This window comes from Suncus etruscus, chromosome 14 (genome assembly GCF_024139225.1).
Source record: "Suncus etruscus isolate mSunEtr1 chromosome 14, mSunEtr1.pri.cur, whole genome shotgun sequence".
Lineage (NCBI taxonomy): Eukaryota > Metazoa > Chordata > Mammalia > Eulipotyphla > Soricidae > Suncus > Suncus etruscus.
Window position 1 is genome coordinate 24,954,575 of NC_064861.1, and position 20,445 is coordinate 24,975,019.

At 47.4% G+C, this 20,445-nt stretch overlaps 1 protein-coding gene across 1 annotated transcript; it reads left to right on the forward strand.

Moving 5' to 3' along the window:
• Positions 1-497: 497 nt before the first annotated feature.
• HBEGF (heparin binding EGF like growth factor) lies at positions 498-16,277 on the forward strand. The gene is made up of 5 exons (XM_049786035.1): positions 498-689; positions 885-1,058; positions 5,327-5,504; positions 12,463-12,618; positions 14,253-16,277. Exons 1-5 carry the CDS (start codon positions 641-643, stop codon positions 14,323-14,325), a joined length of 630 nt encoding a protein of 209 aa, XP_049641992.1. The 5' UTR covers positions 498-640; the 3' UTR covers positions 14,326-16,277.
• Positions 16,278-20,445: the final 4,168 nt, after the last annotated feature.

The window sequence follows — 20,445 nt, forward strand, 5'->3', positions numbered from 1 at the left end:
ATATCAACGTGGTTCTTTCTGGTTACCTCAGAGCTCCTGAGACGGAATTTTCAATAACAACTTGATTATTATTTACTCTGGAAACGCAGAAGATGGGAATGGAGATTTGGGGAGCAGGGATAGCCAGGGGCATGAGCCCTGGGAGAGGAGTGTCCAAGGGCAGAGAGGTCCCAGAGCTGTGGCGCAGCAGTTCCAACGTTTTGGTGGGGAAAGGTAGGACCCGATCCCAGCCACCTGCTGGCCAGCAAACCGGGGCACCACCAGGCCGCGCCAGCTCTGGCCTACCCCCAAAAAATGTGAGCCCCGCCTCCCACTCTCCCGAGGGCGGCGCGGGGTGGGGCGGAGCCTCGGCGGAGCCCTTATTCCCCGGCCGAGCGCCCGGAGCGCTCAGTGGATCGAGGGAGCTGAGCGCGGCACGCGGCTGGCCGGCCTGATCGGGCGCGGGTGCTCTCGCGGACGGACTGACCGACCCACCAGGGCGCCGGGGGACGCTCGGCGGCCGTGAGCTCCGCGCTCGTCTCCGCCAGCCTTGCACCCCGAGGCCGTGCGCTCGCTCTCCCCGCCCCGGCGCCGGTGTCAGCGCCCCGTGGCTGCCGCCGCCTCCGAAGTGCTCGCTGCCTCGGCACCCAGCGCCGGGACCATGAAGCTGCTGCTGCCGTCGGTGATGCTGAAGCTCGTCCTGGCGGCAGGTGAGCGCCCAAGGCGGCCGGGGCGGCGGGAGTCGGGTTGGGGGCGCGGGGGAAGGTGGTGGCTGCAGGGCCCGCGCTCCCTGGCAGGCGGCGCCGGTGCGTGACAGCCTGGGGTCTGGGCCGGGGCTGGGGAGCTGGGGGAGCCGGGGGTGGGTGGGCGGGCGGGTCTCATGCGGCCTTGATCCCCTCCCGCAGTGCTCTCGGCGTTGGTGACCGGAGAGAGCCTGGAGCGGCTCCGGCGAGGGCTGGCCGCTGGCACCGGCCACCCCGACTCTCCCACGGAATCCACGGACCAGCTGCTGTCCGCGGGAGGCGGCCGAGGCCGAGAAGTCCTGGACCTGCAAGCAGCAGACCTGGACCTTTTCAAAGGTGCGTGTGAGGGCACCCATCCTTGGGCCCTAGGGGAGGGGGCAGTTGGATGCCCAGTTCCCGCTGTTCGGGCACACCTGTGGGGTGTAGGTATTCATGGGACTTCAAGCAACAACTGCGCGGCCTCACCCGTCTTCTGGGGCGCCTGAAATACAGACCCCACTTTTTATTTTGCTCCTGGGGTGTGTGTCAAAGGTGGGTTGATCCGTAGCTGGCACATTGAGACTAGTAAAATATCTGGGGTTCTTCCATCTCTCTCAGGTATACTGGGTGACGGGATACGCGTGGAGATGTTTTCCTAGAGTTGTTCATTTTTGGTGCTGGGCTATTCAGGGCTTACGCTGGGTTTATATAGGAGTGTATAGGAGTCACTCCCAGTGGGGCTCTGGGTATCATTTCCCGTATCCAGTTTTCAAACTCAGGTCTCTCGTGTGCAAGGCAGGCCCTTAACTCTTCCTCTATCTTTTCTACCCCATTCCTTGAATTACTATGTAAAAACTGAGGCAAGTCCTCATTCTCACATGGAAGGACTCTTGTGTGTGAAGTAGGTACGTAGAGATGCCAGGCACTTGGCTGCAGAGCATCTAGGTCTCTTTCATCTCACAGAGGGCACGGAAAGCTCTTTCTTGCCTCCTAGGGAGGCCGGAGGGTCTTGGGGAGGCAGTACAGGGTGAGCGCCATGTAGACATGCATGGAGACTCACCTAGAAGAAACACCCTGGCCAGGAGGTCTCGTGGGATCCTTCAAGCAGTAGATGTGACCAAGGCTGAGTCCAGTCCAGGGCAGAGTCCAGGGCCACTTGCACCACTGGCTTCCCTGCACCCCACTCACCTGTGCTGATTCTATTTTTTTCTTTTGGTTTTTGGGCCACACCTGGTGGTTTTCAGGGGTTACTCCTGTTTCTGCACACAGGAATTGCTCCTGGCAAGCTTGGGGGATCATATGGGATGCCAGGGATCGACCCTCATTGGCGCATGAAAGGCAGACTTCCTACTCGCTCTACTCTTGTTACGATCCCACCTGTGCTGGTCCTTTCTGGTGGAGCAGGGACTGAGTCCTGCGTGACTGGAGCAATCCTCCTGATTCTAGAAACTCTGGGGGAATTCTCCTAGAGAGAGAGACTTTTCCCCTTAGGCACTCTCCCTGCTTGGCATGAACCAGGGCCCTATGCCAAAGCCCAAAGCTGTGTGTGGGACACTCAGAGACTGACAACCTGGATTCCCCTGGCCAGCTCCTCCTAGGCTGGGCAGAGCTGGGCTGTGACTCACTCCCTTCCGACATGGCTGCTCCCCATACCTCTGCAGACCTGACTCACCGTTCTTCCGGACAGGATCCTGGCTGTTCGGGCAAGAGCCTGGCTGTCACCCTGTCAATCTCTCCCTCTCGGTTGGCTCAGGGTTGCCTGCTTGAGTTTTACTACACTCTGGCTACCAGGTTTCTCTGGGGCTTTTGCTTTCAGGAAGCTGGGACTTGGAACTCTTGGCATCTGTCAATGTTTTCTCCTCTTGGCTTTGCAGCATGAGGACTCTTTTTTGGGTCTGGACATCCTATCATCTAAAATAAATAACGCTGACAGTTTTTACATGCTGACTGTGTTCTAAGCACTTGCCATGTTATCGTGGTTCATTTAATCTTTATAACACCACTCTGAAACAGAATCTCTTACTCTCCATGTTTTACTGAGAAATCCAGGGTTCAGAGAGTTTGAGCAACATGCCCAAGATCACATGGCTGAAATTGGAGCATACAGCTGACTTCAGAGCCTGTTATTGTCTCCCAGGTGCATTAGACCTGTCAGGGAAGAGATGCAGTGTGAGAGGCAGTGTGGCTTAGGGGAAATATTGCACTGGATGTAGAGTCTAGAGCAGTGCTTCTCAATTATTTTCTGTCATGTCCCCCTAGGAAGAAAAAAACATTTTCCGTGCCCCCTGTGTGTGACTGTAAATAGTATCTTTATTAAAAAAAAACTTTAACCTGCAAAACAAAAATACATAAAATAATTCGAGCTTATTTTTAATCAGAGGTGATGTCTGGATTAATGGCTACAATGAGCACATTTTGCAATGCATAGTTTTTCGAAGCGAGGTTTGAAGCAGGACACAGCAACTCTCAGCTCCAGAGACATACAGAGACATAAACACGGGGCGTAGCTTATTAGGACAGTGTTTGCTGAGGTCAAATGTGGCCCCCCTTTACAGAGAGAGTTTTGCGTCCCCCTGGGGGCACGCCCCACTATATGAGAAGCACTGGTCTAGAGACGAGTGGTTTTTAGCTCCAGATCTGACTGATCTTGTTCAAGCAACTTTGCCTTTTGTTTTGCTTAGTTTAGATTTTGGGCCACACCCCGTGGTGCTCAGGAGCTACTCTTGGCTCATTGCTCAGGGATCACTCCTAATAGTGCTTAAGGGGTCACATAGTGCTGTAAATTAAACGTGAGTCTCTGGCATGCAAAGCTTGTGCACTAGCCCTTTGAACTATCTCCCTGACTTCAACTCTGTCTGTGGGGGGGCATCAAGTCTTTCTTTTTGTTTTTATTTTTGGGCCACACCCAGCTGTACATAAAGGTGTCTCCTGGCTCTGTGCTGAAGAATCACTCATGGTGGGCTTGGGGGACCATATATGGTGCCAGGGATTGAGCCTTGGTCCACCATGTACAAAGGAACCACCCTACCCACTGGCTTCAGCCCTAGAAGATCTCAATTTTTTATCTGAAAGTGAAAAGGGATGATATTCTTTGAGTCACTTCCATCCTATGTGAGGTTTCTTGGTCTCCAGTCATTTGCCTGCCTTCTGCCAGCCATGGGGCTTAAGCCAGAGGCAGTGGACACTTCTTTCCTGCTGGGAACAGGGCTGGAGGGAACTGAGGCCAGCTCCTTGGGCTGATGGGTGTCACCCATGGTCTGTCCAGGCTAAATGTGTGAGATTGTTTTTTCCCCCCTTTGAAGTATGGAAAGAATTGGGGGAGTTGCAATTGTTCCAGTTCCTTCTGAACCCTTCTAATTTCCTTCCTCCTTGGTTTTCAATTCTCTACCTTGTGCACACTGTACTCCCTATTCTGGAGAGCTCTAAACAGGATAGCAGAGGATATGGATATGGCTTACTTGTTCTTTTACAAAGCAGGGTCAGTTTTGTACTCAAAGTCAGAGAAGCAAAGCTCTAGCCAGGATGGTTATTTCTCTGAATTTGACAGCTCTGGCTGAGATACACTGGTTTCCCAGAGATGCCATCGGCACCCTATATTTTTTTTTACTGAGGTCAATTGACAGAATATTATATGAGTTTCAGGTCTGCAACAGTAATGATTCACTATATAAATTCATGATAGTCACTAAATACCATGAAAGGATATGAGCAGTGAGTTTGGTTAGTATGAATGGACATACATAGTAACACATCACATTTTCTTTCTTTCTTTTTTTTATTCTTTTTTGTTTTTTTCCAACACATCACATTTTCCAACCTTGTGATGAGATCTTTGAATTTCCTCTCTTTGACACTTTCAAATATGCAAAGCACTATTCTTATTTTAAGAGCTTTTCCTTCCCTGATTTAAAGAAAGAAAGAAAAGAAAAAGGAAGAAGAAAGAAAGGAAGAAAAAAAAAAACCAAACCAACCTCCAGGCACCTTCTCTAGAAGTAATTTTTATCTCTGACACTGTCTTCCTGCAAGTGGGTCACTGAGTGTAGCATCAGGAAATGAAGCTGATTTAAAGCCAAAATAGAATCAAGTGGGCGAGGGGAAGTAGGAGATGGTGATGGACGGGGGAGAGGGGGTGATGCTGTAGGATCGGCCTGACGAGCTGCAGTTACTCGAAAGAAGACAGTGTTCTTGGAATTAGGCTATTTTTGTTGTTGTTTTGTTCTTGTTCTTGTTCTTTTTTTTTTTTTTTTTTCTGCCACACTCAGCAGTGCCTACTCCTGGCTCTGAGTTCAGGGGTCACTCCTGGCAGGCTATGTGGGATGCAAGGGATCGAATTTGAATGAGCTTCATGCAAGGCAAGAGCCCTCCCCATATAATATCACCCCAGCCTTGGGATTAGACTATTAAACTGAGCTTGTGAAATGTTTTCCTTGAGAATACCTTTAGCGTCAGATTGTGTTTCCTCCTGTGATCCTTATGTTCTATGCAGTCTTTCATCAGCCTTTGGGAGTTCCTCTGCCCCTGAGTTCAGGTTCAGTCCCAGAATCCACACTGGCACATTGCATCCAGATGCTTATGTGAGTCTTCCTTCTGGGACAGTCAGACTTTAACCACACTTTTCCCTACAGCTGCCTTCTCCTCCAAACCACAAGCTCTGGCTACACCGAGCAAGGAGGAGCGTGGGAAAAAAAAGAAGAAAGGCAAGGGGCTGGGGAAGAAGAGAGATCCATGTCTTCGAAAATACAAGGACTTCTGCATCCATGGTGAATGCAAATATGTGAAGGAGCTTCGGGCCCCATCTTGCATGTAAGTGCCCCTTCCCCAGCGCTGACTCCTCAAGACTCCAGCATCCACGTGCTATTGTTCGTTAGCACTATTCTTCCTGTTAATAATGCCACCCAGTTTCTTCTCAACCTCTGCACGGAAGTTGGGAGCAGGGGAAATATTTTTAGTCATCCGAAGGGGCTGCGCCCCCCCCCCAGGATGTCATTTCCTGTGGGTGGGTTTGTGACACTTTCATCCTTAGGGATATTTCCTGCTTGTCCAGATATGAACAAGTGTCTGGGAGAGCTGCAACCTAAGCAGAACCTTTGTTCCAGCCTTCAGCCTACTCCAGGTGGGAGAGGCCAGCTGGGAACCTTCAGTGGGCTTTCTGGGCGCAGGGAGTACATGTGGCAGGTGTGAGGGGCATCTTATGCTCTTCAGTAGTGTGTGCACTGAGAGAGCACATGCAGGTTAATCTAAGGCAGAGGGTCCTAGACTTATTTGACCTACTCCTCTCTTATTAGAAAGGAAAGTACCAGTGTTCTTTTGAAAGCTGCCTCCTTTTTTTGCTTCTGGGTCACACACTCAGTGGTGCTCAGGGCTTACTCCTGGCTCTGAACTCAGGAATCACTCCTGGCAGTGTCAGGGTACTTTCAGGGCAAGCTCCTTATGCATTGTGCTATGGCTTTGGCCTGAAATCTACCTTCCTTAAGGGGACAAACAAAAAGTGCCTCTTGATTGCACCTGAGGCTATTATCTCCTCACTGAATCATTCCTGCACCCCTCACCCTCAGGGAAACCCCAACTCTTTTCCCATGAGCTTTTATTTCTGGAGAACAGTGAAGTCTCTCTTCCCTTTTTCCTCCTTCTGGAAAGTTTCAGAAAATGGGGGACGAAAGGTCATTGGCCTTTGGTCATTGGGGTGAGGACACTGCCCTTGTGCAAGATTAACAGGAAATGGAACCTGACCAGCAGGCCTCAGCCCCCGATCAGGCAGCACCACCCTTTCCCTCAGCCGGGATGTGGGTGGCAGGGTTGTGGGTTCCCAGCTGTTCTGCCAGGCCAAGCCCAACAGAAGCCTTGGCAACTTCCTCAGGGATGAAGGCACTCCCTGCCTTCTGGAAAGCATAATGTTGCCAGTGTGCTAATGCTGACACCCATGTCAGGTTGAAAATATCTGGTCTTCCACTGGACCTGAGTGAGGTCCTTATGGGGCTGTGGGCTCTGTGGCCCAGGAGGCTGTGGATGAGGCTAGAGTTTGGTGGGTGAATCCTGATTCTCATGTGTTTGGGACAGATCTATTGGTGTTTTTGTGTGTGTGTGTGTGGGGGGGGGCCACACCCAGCAGTACTTAAGGGTTATTCCTAGTTCTAAGCTCAGTATCACTCCTGGCTGATGATCATATGGCTTGGTGATCATTTGGGATCCTGGGGATCAAACTTGAGTTGACCATGTGCATCCTATCTTGCTGTACTATCGCTTCAGCCCAGCCCTTGGCTTTTCCTTATTACATTATTTTGTTGATTGATATTTGATACTATCAATAATGCTTTCCATGCACATAATTCTTTTTGGGGGGGTCACACCCTGGTGATGCTCAGGGGTTACTGCTAGCTATGCACTCAGAAATCCTGGCTTTGGGGACCATATGGAACACTGAGGGATCAAATCGCGGTCAACCGCATGCAGGGCAATGACCTACTGTTGTGCTATCACTCCGGGCCCCATCATGCACATAATTCTATCATCATCAGTTTACTCACCTTTCTCTAAACGATCCCTTGGCTTTTTTTGTTTTTGTTTTTGGTTTTGGTTTTTGGGCCACACCCGTTTGACACTCAGGGGTTACTCCTGGCTATGCGCTCAGAAATTGCCCCTGGCTTGGGAGGACCATATGGAACACTGGGGGATCGAACTGCGGTCTGTCCTACGCTAGCGCTTGACAAGGCAAGCTTACCTCTAGCGCCACTTTCCCGGCCCTGATCCCTTGGCTTTTTAAACCTTTTTAAAATTTTTTTATTCTTGGGTCACATCTGGCAGTGCTCAGAGATTACTCCTGGCTCTGCACTCAAATTGCTCCTGGCAGGCTTGGGGGACCGGATGCCAGGGAATGAACCTGGGTTGGCTGCATGCAAGGCAAATACCCTACCACTCTGCTATTGCTCCAGCCCCTTTTTTAAACCTTTGTTTTCCTCATCAGAGCTTTGTAGCACAACTTCCCTGTAATAGGTAAGTGGATAGCCAGGATCACTTACCAATTCCTTCTAGAACACCCCCGTCATTGTTAGTGGGCAGTATTGCTTAAGAATGACATAGAGACCCTCTGTTATCCTTCTTAAGTCTTGGGGCAGGGCAGGAATGTCTGTCTTAAATTTGTACAATAGCTTCATTTGCACATTCATAGCACACATTCTCTGGAATATGGAGATGAAGCTGAGCCCTGAGATTCTCAGTTGCCCTCTGCTGGACCTGCAGACCTTGCTCTCTTGACTTGAAAGAGGAAGAAATTGGAGCTGGAAGTGGGTGATTTGCCTGAGATGATGAGAAGGAAATGGAAACTGACATGGGCCTAGTGTTCAAACTATCAACTTTCCAGGCTCTTATGCAGCAGCGGGTCCTTTTTTCCTCCCTGGACTAAGGGCGTGAACAATATTTTAGAGAAGGTGGCTATTAGTCTGGACAGCTCGTAAGGCTTTTAGCAGCCTGTGGATGTGGCATTAGACACTGTCTGCTCCTTGGCAGACTTTTAGGGGCCTGAACTCTGTCTGGTTGGGCTCCCTCCTGCCTTCAGGTCTTTTACACAAAGCTGGAGACAGCAAGAAATACAGAGGTCCTGGTTTGGGAGGGATGAGACATCTGGGCATCCATCTCTGTAGCCCTTTGTGGCCTCATGCCTTTAGCCCCAGGAACCGCCAACCAGGGTGTGTCAGGGCTGCCTCGGTGAGTTCAGGGCTTGCTGGCTTCCTTAACCACCCTCTGCAGCCACCGTCCGCAGGAAAACCCTTTTGTGTCACCAGCCAAATATTGGCCCTCAAAGAGAAGTTTCCTGGGGTTTGTGACTGGCAGCTGCCCCAAGAAATTGGCCACAAAGTTTCTCGTGATTGCAGGAAATATAGGGGCAGCTGGATTAAGGAGGCTTCTGAGCTGACAAAGAGAAAGGCCACTTGTCGACAGTGCCCAGATGCCAAGAAGTAGAGCCAACTCCTTTCTCTTGGGCTCCTTTGGTGTCCTGATCCTCAGAAGAAGCGCAGTGCCCGCTGGCAGTGGGTTATGTAATGGCTCTAATGTAGGTGGGGCTAGGCTTTAGATTATGAGCTTTTGTCTCTGTTGTCTTCTGGAATCCTCACAGTGCTCTACTAAGAGGAACATTTCTTGTTCCTGTGCTTTGCTTGAGAGTACCAAAGCGCAGGAAGATGGAAGTACCTTGCATGAGACTGCTTGGCTAGAAATAGTTGCAGGACCAGTCTAGAGCTCCTGTTTTCAGAGCCCCCACCATCCAATGGTGGCCTCTACCTCCTAGGGTGGGAGCAGAGAAACCCAGTTTAGAAGCTGTCTGGGGGATTTTGATGCATTTGTCTGTGATCTGGTTGTAAGTAATGCTGAGAATTGGGTCACAGACACATTAGGGGAACGTGTCCCCATTTGATGGATCTGGTTCCAGGCAAGACACACGATCTTGCCCCCAAGTCCTGGGATGCTAGGAATGTCCTCATCTCTCTCTCCTTCCCTGGGGAAATCAGAGTCTGGAGAGGGAAGAGAAGGGGTAATATTAGGATGTTTACATTATTATCCTTTTGACTCAGGGTGGAGGTGGAGGGATTATGTAACTGAATTGCAGGACTCTGAGGGCAAACTTTATTTCTATCATCTGAGTAACTACCTGAGAGGTTTGAATGATGGGCTACAAGTGAAAAACAGGATCAACTTCAGCTTCCCTCCCCCACCAGGAGAAAAGTTTTTGAAGCCATTCAGTCTCTGCTGGGTGGAATCTTGGCTCTATCTCTCTGTTTCTGTGCCACCCTGGGCACCTTAACCATTAGCAGTTTAAGTCCAGTGTGTTTATTGTTACTGTGGGGAGAGGGCCTGGATATGACTCAGAGGCAGAGCACAGGCTTTGCATGTGTGAGTTCCATCCCTAGCATGAAACCAAATGCAAAGGCAAGTGCTTTAGCCTCCATACTATCTCTCTAGTTTTTATTGATATTTTGAAGATTCAATGAAATTATCTCTATAAAGCAATTCAACAGAGTACTTGGCTCATAGTAAGCATTTAATGCTTGTCATTGTTATTTAAGATGATAAAATATGTGAATCATTATAATTTTTATATATTAATTATATATTTAATTTGTTATAATTGGGTTGTTTTTATTTGGTTTTTGGGCCACACCCGGTGACGCTCAGGGGTTACTCCTGGCTATGCGCTCAGATCGCTCCTGGCTTGGGGGACCCATATGGGACGCCGGGGGATCGAACCGAGGTCTGTCCTAGGCTAGCGCAGGCAAGGCAGGCACCTTATCTCTAGCGCCACCGCCCGGCCCCTATAATTGTTGATATAATAATATAGTCAGAAAACAATGTAAGGAGCCCATCAAAATTATAGATCTGTTGGCTTCTTTTTTTGACAGGGGGGATCATACCTTGTGGTGTTTGGGGAATATCCCCAGCTGTGTACTTAGGATACCCTGTAGTCCTGGGAACTCAAGCTTTCCACATACAAAACATGTTCTAAAACTGTTGACCTATCTCTCTGGCCCTGTTTGTTGGTTTTTTTAAAAGAAAAAAAATTTGTTTTTGTTTTTTGGGCCACACGTGGCATTGTTCAGGGATTACTCCTGGCTCTGCACTCAGAAATTGCTTCTGCCAGGCTCAGGGGACATATGGGATGCCAGGAATCTAACCAGGGTCCGTTCCAGGTTGGTCACGTGCAAGATAAATGCCATACCGCTGTGCTATCGCTAAGACCCCTCAAAAATATTTTTATAGGGGTCACATTCAGGAATATTCAGGGAACTGTGTGGTCCCAGAAATTGAACCCAGAGCCTACCAATTAAGCTCTGGCCCCAGATATGTTTTCCCATTTCATTCAGTATAGAACAAATCATAAATTTGGCACACCAAGATTGGTTGTTAGTCATTTATTTTAGGGTTACTCCTGACTCTGCACTCAGGAATCAGTCCTAGAGAGACTCTGGGGACCATATGGGATGCTGGAGAATGAACCTAAGTCAGCTGCATGCAAGACAACCTATCCACTGTACTATTGCTCCAGCCCTGGGTTGCTAGTCTTGATTCGGCTCCCTCTGGTCCTGCAACTTTTGGCAAATCACTTATTCTGTCCTTTAACCACGGTCAAGAAATCAGTCTGTAAACTAGGACTGCTCCTGTCTACAGTGGTGTTTTGAACCTTTGTTGAGTTACTTGACAAGGATAGTGTCTTAGGAACATTAAATTCACAGGGTTTTCTAGGGAGGCTCCTGAGAGGCGAAACGTGGGCAGTTTTTCTCACCCCTAACCTCTGGTCAATGGGACAGGTGCATGGGGTGTCTGGACTAGGACTGTGCCTGCTGTGCATGTGGTATTTCCCAGAGCAGCCAGCAGAGGTGCTGGTGTTTCTCAGAGTGGCTAGGAAGGTCTGGCCTTTCTACACAGTCAGGTCTGGTCAGGTATAGACATTTCCCTGAGTTCTTGTTTCAATGCCAGCATCCAGCTCCTTCCCTGACCTGGTGAAGCTCTCAATTGAAGGCCCCTAGGCTCTTGGTGAAGCTAGAGGGGCAAGAGTCACCTGGCTATGAGCACCTCCGCACCCCTGACTGGGGGCAAACTATTAGGGAACCTGCAGGGATCTGTCCCACCATCATCCACTGAGCAGAGTGTCAGACTCTCTGTATCCATGTTTCTTCCCTGCTTATAAACTTGAAAACAACTCTGCTTGTCTGTAATGTGGGTGAGGGGGATGGTCCTGCCTACATCAAAGGGTCTATGAGGGACTCAGATAAAGGAAGGGATATGTATATGTTGTTCAACTGTAAGCACCTTGCTTCCGAGTTTTCCGAAGAGCTTGCAGGAAGTGCTTTGTGTTAGAAGAGGCATCTTCCATCTGATTTATTTATTGAATGAGAAGGGCCAAAGGGTTGTTTCTGACATTCTTCCATGCTCTGGCAGATGTTATCTGACTTCAGCTTCGGCCTGTGATAAAGAGGCCCCAGAGTTCAGAGACCAAAGGTTCTGAGTGAAGCTTACTAGCTGGGCTCTGCACCATGGGGGAAGGGGGAGTTAAATGGAGAGAACTTGAGAAAAATGACTCCTGGCAAAGCAACAGACCTATTAATAGGCAGGGCAGTGGCAGGGAGGGACAGACGCTAGAAGCATTGATGGGGATGGCTGGTTTATTTCTGGTCACAGTGTTGAGGGGCCTTGCTAGAGGGAATGATACTCAATCCTGTCAACTCAGCCTGCTAGACCTTGTGCCCTGTCCTCTCAACGAGCTTAGTCAGAAGGTCTAACACATGTTACACATCAAGCACACGTGAAACACATCTAGCTGAGACCTTGCCATCCTCTCTTGCTTTTTTCCCTGCATCATAGGCCAGAGAAGGACTAAGAATGGAAAAGAGGAAAGCATGGAGGCATGGCTTGAAGGAAGAAGGCTGCAGAACCTTCTGAGGGGCTTTTCTTTTCTTTTTGAGTTTTGGGCCATTTCTGGTAGTGAGTGCTACGGGTTTATTTTATGCTTAGGGATCCCTTCTGGCAGGGCTTGGGGGACAGTATGGGGTACTGGGTATTGAACTAGGTAGAGTGCAGGCAAATACCGTACTCCTGTACTATTTCTCCAACCCTGCTGAGTGGTTTTGTGTCTTCAACTAAAGTATGATGGAGGGCAATTTGAATCTTGGGTAGGGAGATCTACAGCTGAAGGCTGGAGTGAGAAATGACTCAACATTGACGACCTATTGCCAGACCCCTAACCTCATCTCCTCTTTATTCTCTCTCAAACCAGCTGCCACCTTGGTTACCACGGAGAACGTTGTCATGGACTGTCACTCCCAGTGGAGAATCCCTTATATTCGTATGACCACACAACCATCTTGGCCGTGGTGGCTGTGGTGCTGTCGTCCGTCTGTCTGCTTGTCATCGTGGGACTGCTCATGTTTAGGTATGTTGGGGGATCTCTGCAGATCTATTTCTACCATTCCTCTTTCTCCTGGGTCACTTGTCCCTACATCTTGCCTAGGGGTCTGTTTGACATTCCTGGGTTTAGTTCTTCAGTCTGAATGGGTTTCTCAGTCAGAACAATAGCCCGAGTCCATTATCCGGGACTGAGGATCAAACTTCCCAGGCCACAGAAGATCTTTTTCTCACAGCCCCACTGTGGAGCTCTCTGTTCCCACAGTGCCTTCTCCCAACCCTGGGCCGTCTCCCATAGTGCCATCTCCCTGTCAGGAGATGATGGTGTTCTTGGTAAAGTTTTCGAAGTCTGGGCATTTGAGCCTCTAATAAGGTTTGTTTACTTGGTTGGTTGTTTCTACTGTTCTACTTGCTTGTGCTCCTGTTGGAACTGGGGGAGGGCATGAGCTGGGGATAGGACCCAAAGCCTTGCACATGCAAGAAAATGCTCTACCACACAGGCCACCTCCTCACCCTGATCAGGCTTTCAAATTATATTCTAGGTGGGAGTATTGATCTTCTCTTCCAAATACTTTCTCTATTTGGTTTTTAAATAGTGCTGTTCATTTGTTGCAAGTGTCAAGTATTTTCAGTGTTTAAATCTTTATTCACCTATATCATAAGGATATCAAGAGGAATGTGTCAATGAGATAACGTTAATGTTTGTTTGCTTTGGGTTTGGCCCTACTCCTGCCTCTGTATTTAGGGTAGACTCCTGGTACTGCTTGGGAAACCATATGAAACGTCAGAGATAGAACCAGGGTCAGCCGCATGCAAAGCAAAACAAGCATCTTAGCTCAAATGTCTCTCTGACCCAAGTTCCTTTTTATTATTATTTATTTTTTTTGTGTGGTTTTTGGGTCACACCCGGCAGTGCTCAGGGGTTTTTCCTGGCTCCGTGCTCAGAAATTGCTCCTGGCAGGCACGGGGGACCATATGGGATGCCGGGATTCGAACCGATGACCTCCTGCATGAAAGGTAAACGCCTTACCTCCATGCTATCTCTCCGGCCCCCCTTTTTATTATTTTTTTTGGGGGGGGTCACACCCGGCAGCGCTCAGGGTTACTCCTGGCTCTTTGCTCAGAAATTGCTCCTTGGGGCCGGGCGGTGGCGCTGGAGGTAAGGTGCCTGCCTTACCTGCACTAGCCTAGGAGACGGACCGCGGTTCGATCCCCCGGCGTCCCATATGGTCCCCCAAGCCAGGAGCGACTTCTGAGCGCATAGCCAGGAGTAACCCCTGAGCGTTACCGGGTGTGGCCCAAAAACCAAAAAAAAAAAAAAAAAAAAAAAAAAAAAAAGAAAAAAAAGAAATCGCTCCTGGCAGGCACAGGGGACCATATGGGATGCCGGGATTCGAACCATCGTCTGTTCTGTGTTGGCTGCATGCAAGGCAAACCCCCTACCACTGTGCTATCTCTCTGGCCTCCCAAGTTCTTAATATATTGTAACCTGCTGTTAGAGACAGACTCTCAAGACACTTGGGCCTGTTAGGCTGCCTTATTCACCCAGCTTTCTAAGTAGTGGAGGAAACCATATGACTGAATTTAACTTCTATTTTTTTAAGAACCTGTTATAGGTCACAGGCAGGATTTATTCACAAATCTTCCTATCTCCCTCATCAGGTACCACAGGAGAGGAGGTTATGATGTGGAAAATGAAGAGAAAGTGAAGTTAGGCATGACCACTTCTCACTGAGAGACACCTGTGCTCAAGGAAATGGTCCACCCTTGGCTGGGTGGGACCATCATTATCTTTCCTGGATCTGTTTCAAGACATGCTGAAATCATCTCTAGACTGAGGGGCTGACAGAGATGCCCTGATGTAGTCTAGGTCCGGCTGCTGAATTGTTTTTAAGAGATTGACGGTGCTTCATCTTCACTTCCAGTGAAAGTTGCTAGAGAAAGATGCCGGAGAGGACAGTTTCTCCCAGCTGCACCTTGCTCCTTCCCACCTCTTTCCAAACACTCTTTCTACCTTTTCAAGTTGGAACTGAAGACTTCTTTTTTTTAGGTGGAGCAAGGTAGTTTTTATTGAAACTTATTTAGAAAGATGTGAAGGAAGAGTAAGAAAGAAGTGTGTGTTCAAGAGAAAACACAGGCTTCTCCAGATTGGAAATAAGCAAGCAAAGAAACATAGAGACAAGCAAGCAAGATATGTGTTCAAGGGAGAACATGGGCTTGAGGAGCAACCCTGAAGCTGAGGACTCTTCAGGTCTCTGAAGAGTGGACTGGGCTTTCCATGCCTTCCTTTGTGTATAAAGAGTTGGCTGAGGACAGCTACTTCTGAGAAGACACAGGTTGACTACAGACTCCGTAGAGAGGAAGGAATTTTTTCCCCAGCCATGAAGACCTCTCTTGCTAGTTAGGCTGGGCCTCCCATAACTGCCAAAATGCCAGAGCCATCTAGTGCCAAACAAAAACATGCCCAGTGAGAGCTGGGTCAGGAGAAAGCAAAAATGAGAGACTTTTGTGCCCTTCTGATTCCCCTCCACCAAACCCCACATTTTCCTCTGTCTCCCCATAAGTTTGTATAAACACTTGTCATCTGGATTAAAATGCCAGTTAAATTCCATATGCTCCAGGATCGTGGACTGAAAAAGATGAGAAGAGGAAGAAGAAAAGAAAGGTGGTTTGGAAGACCACAACAGAGTGAGAAGCCATTGTACTGAAGTAGCTACCAAGGGATATGCCATTTGGACCCGCCAGCTTTGGATTTGATGAGCTAACTGTGAAATACCACAAGCCAGAGAACTCTGAATTTGGGGATTTCTACCCAGATGAAAAAAAAAATAACAACTATGTTTGTTTGTTTATTTGTTTGTAAAATGCCTCTTAAATTATATATTTATTTTATTCTATGTATGTTAATTTATTGAGTTTTTAACAATCTAACAATAATATTTCAAGTGCCTCCACTGTTACTTTGGCAATGTCCTGGCCCCCCCATCCCTCATCCTCCTTCACCCCTTCTGGCTCAGAGTCATGAATCTCTGGTGGCTCTATGCCCTTCTGTCGTTTTTCCGTGTTTCTGAAAATCTTCCATGGTCAGAGTGACATAGGGGGAGTTCTGTATAGGCAGGATGTAGGAGTTCACTTGGTCTGATCCACTCTGTGAGTTGGACTACAGCCTCGCCTAGGTGGTCTAGTGTACTATTTGTGTTTTGAAAGCCAAGGTGCTGGTGTCAAAGTGTGACTTATCAGTATTGCCCTGGGTCCTTTTCTAGCCAAACCTTGGGAGAGATTGGGCCTGCAGCCTTCCTCTCCATTTTTTTTTTTTTTTTTTTGTGTGTCTAGACATTTCTCTTACTCCTGCCGCTTTTCTGGTGCTACTCCCTGCAGGAGTCAGTGCAGCGGAGGGTTCTCTAAAGAAGGTGTTAATTAGCAAAGAGCAAGGCTGAGGAGGAACAGGAAACACTGAAGCTGACTTTTCTTGGTGAATAATAACTATCAATTGCTACAGAATAAGTTGGAGGTGAGGGAAAGGGAAGGCTTTTATGTGTAAATGTATTCACACCCCCCCCCCCAATGCGAAGATACATACACTGTCATAGATCTTTCTGGACGTTTTTGAATTGTTACCACCTGTATTTTCAAACCTGGTTCATATTTATACTTTGCAATCCAAATAAAGATAACCCTTACTCTGTAGCCTTGTGTCTGTTTGGATTTTTTGTTTGTCTTGATTTTGTTTTGGGGACACACCTGATGGTGCTTAGGGTTTACTCCTGGCTCTTTATACTCAAAGATCACTCCTGTTTGTGTTTGGTATACAATATAGGGTATCTGATTGGCCTGGATCAGCTGCTAGCAAGGCAAGTATCTATACTTATTATAATATTTCTCCAGACCCCTATCTGCTTATTTTAACTGTGATCTAGTTTGACATAGCTATTTCCTAAACCCTGATTTGGTATTGCCTTTTATGTCAGGCCATGCCCTATTTGTGTACACTCTTTCAGTATTCCCAGCAGCCCTGTGATGAAGGTCCTCTCACCATCTCAGTTTTCCAAAAGAGGAAACTGAGATTTGGAGGGATGATGTAATTTGAGGACACACTACTGGTAAGTGAGTGACAAAACTGGTACTGGTGTTGGACTCCATTGATTTGTCTTATTACTGACATCATACTAACTCTGAAACAGAAAAAGCAGACTTGTCACAAAAGTTTTGCCTAGGAACTAGGACATTGGTCAGCTATAGAACCCTCACCATGCACGCATGAGGTCCTAGCACCATGCTAACAACACCCACTCTCCATGGGAAAAAAAAATTAAAAGGTTTGGCTGCCTGTCACTAGAAAAGAAACCCACCTATTCAATCCACAAGACCTTGGCCTCAGTACCTGATCTTCTGCCGTATATGCAAAATAGGCAACAAGACAACTCTCGCTCCCTATTAATATTCTCCAGCCAACCAGCAGTACATCTTGTCAATCCTACTTTTGGAGTATTGTTGTATGCAGAACTTCTTATCCCTGTCACTACATTTGCTGCAGTCTAACTCACTGTCCTTTCTTGCTTGGGCTGTTTTGCTGAGGACCTGTCTTTCCTTTAATAACCTTGGTTTCCAACATCATTGCTAGAAGGACCACTGGAAACAATCTTTGAGGCTGGAGAGATAGCTCAATAGACTGGAGGACATGCTTCTCATGCTGGATCCCTCGGATTTGATCCCCAGCACTATTCAGTCCCACTGCCAGGTGAAACATCTGATCACTGAGCTAAAAGTAACCCCCTCTAAGTAGCACCTCTGGGTGTGGCTTCCAAACCAAAAAACAAATAGCAGAATCTACACCTTGTCTGCATTGCATTCCTTTCAGATCACCCATTATAAAATAACAACTTCTCTCTCACCCCGTTCTTTTTTTGTTTGTTTGGTTTTCAGGCCTCATCTGGCAGGGCAGTGCTCAGGAATTACTCCTGGTGAACTCAGGGTGGGTAGGACGGACCTTATGGGATGTTGGGGATTGAACCAGGGTCGACCACATGCAAGGCAAACTCCCTACCCATTGAACTATTGCTCCGGCCCCCACCACTAGCTTACTCTTCATTATTATCTACTTCTGACTAAAACGTTAACTCTGTGAAGTTAGGGTGTATCGTTCCTCCAATTCCAAACCCTAAACAGTTTAATCAAGGTTTATAATTTTTAGTGTTGTTACATGGTTGAATGAATATACAAAAGAACCAGGATCCAGGGGCCAGAGAGATAGCATGGAGGTAGGGCATTTGCCTTGCATGCAGATGGACAGTGGTTCGAGTCCCAGCATCCCATATGGTCCCCTGAGCCTGCCAGGAGCGATTTCTGAGCATAGAGCCTGGAATAACCCGAGCACTCCTGAGTGTGACCCAAAAACCAGAAAAACAAAAAACCAGGATCCAATCCAAGTCCAGCAGGTAGACAAATAAAGTACAGTTGTGTTTAGAGAAGTGACATTGAGCACAGTGGATAGAGATGACAGGATGCAAAGAATTTGAGGTAGGTCATATAGTCATGGGGAACTTGGGTGACTTGGAGTAAAAGAGCCATTGGGAGGCTATAGGACAAAGTTGTTTGACTGTCCCTTCTTCATCTTCTCTAAAACAGTTGTGACTCTGGTTTCTCCAAGAATCCACCCAGGGCTTTTGTATGCACTATGAATATCCTTTTAAAACTGGTGAGGGGTGGGGCTGTGCTGCAGTAAACAGGAATGAACAAAACTGAGCATATTCTTACTTTTTTTTTTTTTTTTTTTTGGTTTTTGGGCCACACTTGGTGACACTTAGGGGCTACTCCTGGCTATGCACTCAGAAATCCCCCCTGGCTTGGGCGACCATATGGGATGCCGGGGATCGAATCTTGGTTCATCCTAGGTTAGCACTTGCAAGGCAGATGCCTTACTGCTAGCACCACTGCTCTGGCCCCATATTCTCACTCTTTTATTTGCTACATGTCATGACTGGAAACTGCTCAAATATCCATCACTGTTTGAGGATGAAGCATGGAGGGAGATAGCTAAAGATGACATGTGGCCCGGAGATATAGCACAGTGGTGTTTGTCTTGCAAGCAGCCAACCCAGGACCTAAGGTGGTAGGTTCGAATCCCGGCGTCATATGGTCCCCCGTACCTGCCAGGGGCTATTTCTGAGCAGATAGCCAGGAGTAACCCCTGAGCACCGCCGGGTGTGGCCCCAAAACGAAAAAAAAAAAAAAAAAGAAAGATGACATGTGCCCAGTTTGATCCCCTTACTGCCTAGCCATCTCTCCCAAATACCAGGACAAAGCACTATCAGACATAACATTGCAAGGGATATCTCTGGCTTCTCTCACTCTTAAAGAACTGGACATGGCACCTATTAAGAAAAAAAATTAATAGGCTGAAGAGATAGCATGGAGGTAAGGTGTTTGCCTTTCATGTAGAAGGACGGTGGTTCGAATCCCGGCATCCCATATGGTCCCCTGTGCCTGCCAGGGGCGATTTCTGAGCATGGAGCCAGGAGTAACCCCTGAGCGCTGCCGTGTGTGACCCAAAAACGAAAAAAAAAATAAATTAATTAATAAATATATTGTGAGAACTATATTATGATATATACTTACACTGAAATGTTAAATAGTAATATAGATAAATCTTACAATAGTGAGTGAAAGATGCCAGTCATGAAAGGATCCATTCAGTGACTTGATGAATGACTTGGTTTATTTAAAATCTAAAAACATCAAAGGCGTATTCTCCATCCTGGGGAATCACTTGTGTTTCAACTTGAGAGGTGTACCCTTAGCTTTTCCTCTATGAAGTCCATGTTTGTTTTTCTTTCTCTCTTTATTCCTCACTGCTCCCCCTAACTCCATGTTTCTCTTTTTTTTTTTTTTTTTTTGGTTTTTGGGTCACACCTGGCAGTGCTCAGGGGTTATTCCTGGCTCCAGGCTCAGAAATTGCTCCTGGCAGGCACAGGGGACCATATGGGGCACCGGGATTCGAACCGATGACCTCCTGCATGAAAGGCAAACGCCTTACCTCCATGCCATCTCTCCAGCCCCCTCCATGTTTCTCTTAATATAACTTTTTTCTTTTTTTTTCTTTTTTTTTGGTTTTTGGTTTTTGGGTTTTTTTTTTGTTTGTTTGTTTTTGGGCCACACCCAGCGGTGCTCAGGGGTTACTCCTGGCTGTCTGCTCAGGAATAGCTCTTGGCAGGCACGGGGGACCATATGGGACATCGGGATTCGAACCAACCACCTTAGGTCCTAGATTGACTGCTTACAAGGCAAACACCACTGTGCTATCTTTCCGGGCCCTCTTTTTTGTTTTTGTTTTTTTTTTCTTAATATAACTTTTATTTTACTTCTTTTCTTCAGAGATTATTTTCTTTGAAGAAATGTGGTATTTCTAGAAAATTGAGACGGGGAAGAAAGAAGGTAGAAGAAAGGAAAGAAAAGAGGAAGGAAGGATAAAAAGGAAGGAAGGAAGAAAGAAAGTGAAAGAAAGGAAGGAAGGAAGGAAGGAAGGAAGGAAGAGAAAGAAAGAAAGAGAGAGAGAAAGAAAGAAAGAGAGAGAGAAAGAAAGAAAGAGAGAGAGAGAAAGAAAGAAAGAAGAAAGAGAGCGAGAAAGAAAGAAAGAAAGAAAGAAGAAAGAGAGAGAGAGAGAAAGAAAGAAGAAAGAAAGAAAGAAAGAAAGAAAGAAAGGAAGGAAGAAAGAAAGAAAGAAAGAAAAAGAAAGAAAGAAAGAAAAGAAAAAGACCAGTTTATGATGAAGAAAATCGGGGGCAGGGGAAAAAAAAAGAGAATAGGACAGGGAATCCTGTTTGGCTTAGCAATGACTGGAAGGGAACAGCTGGAAAAT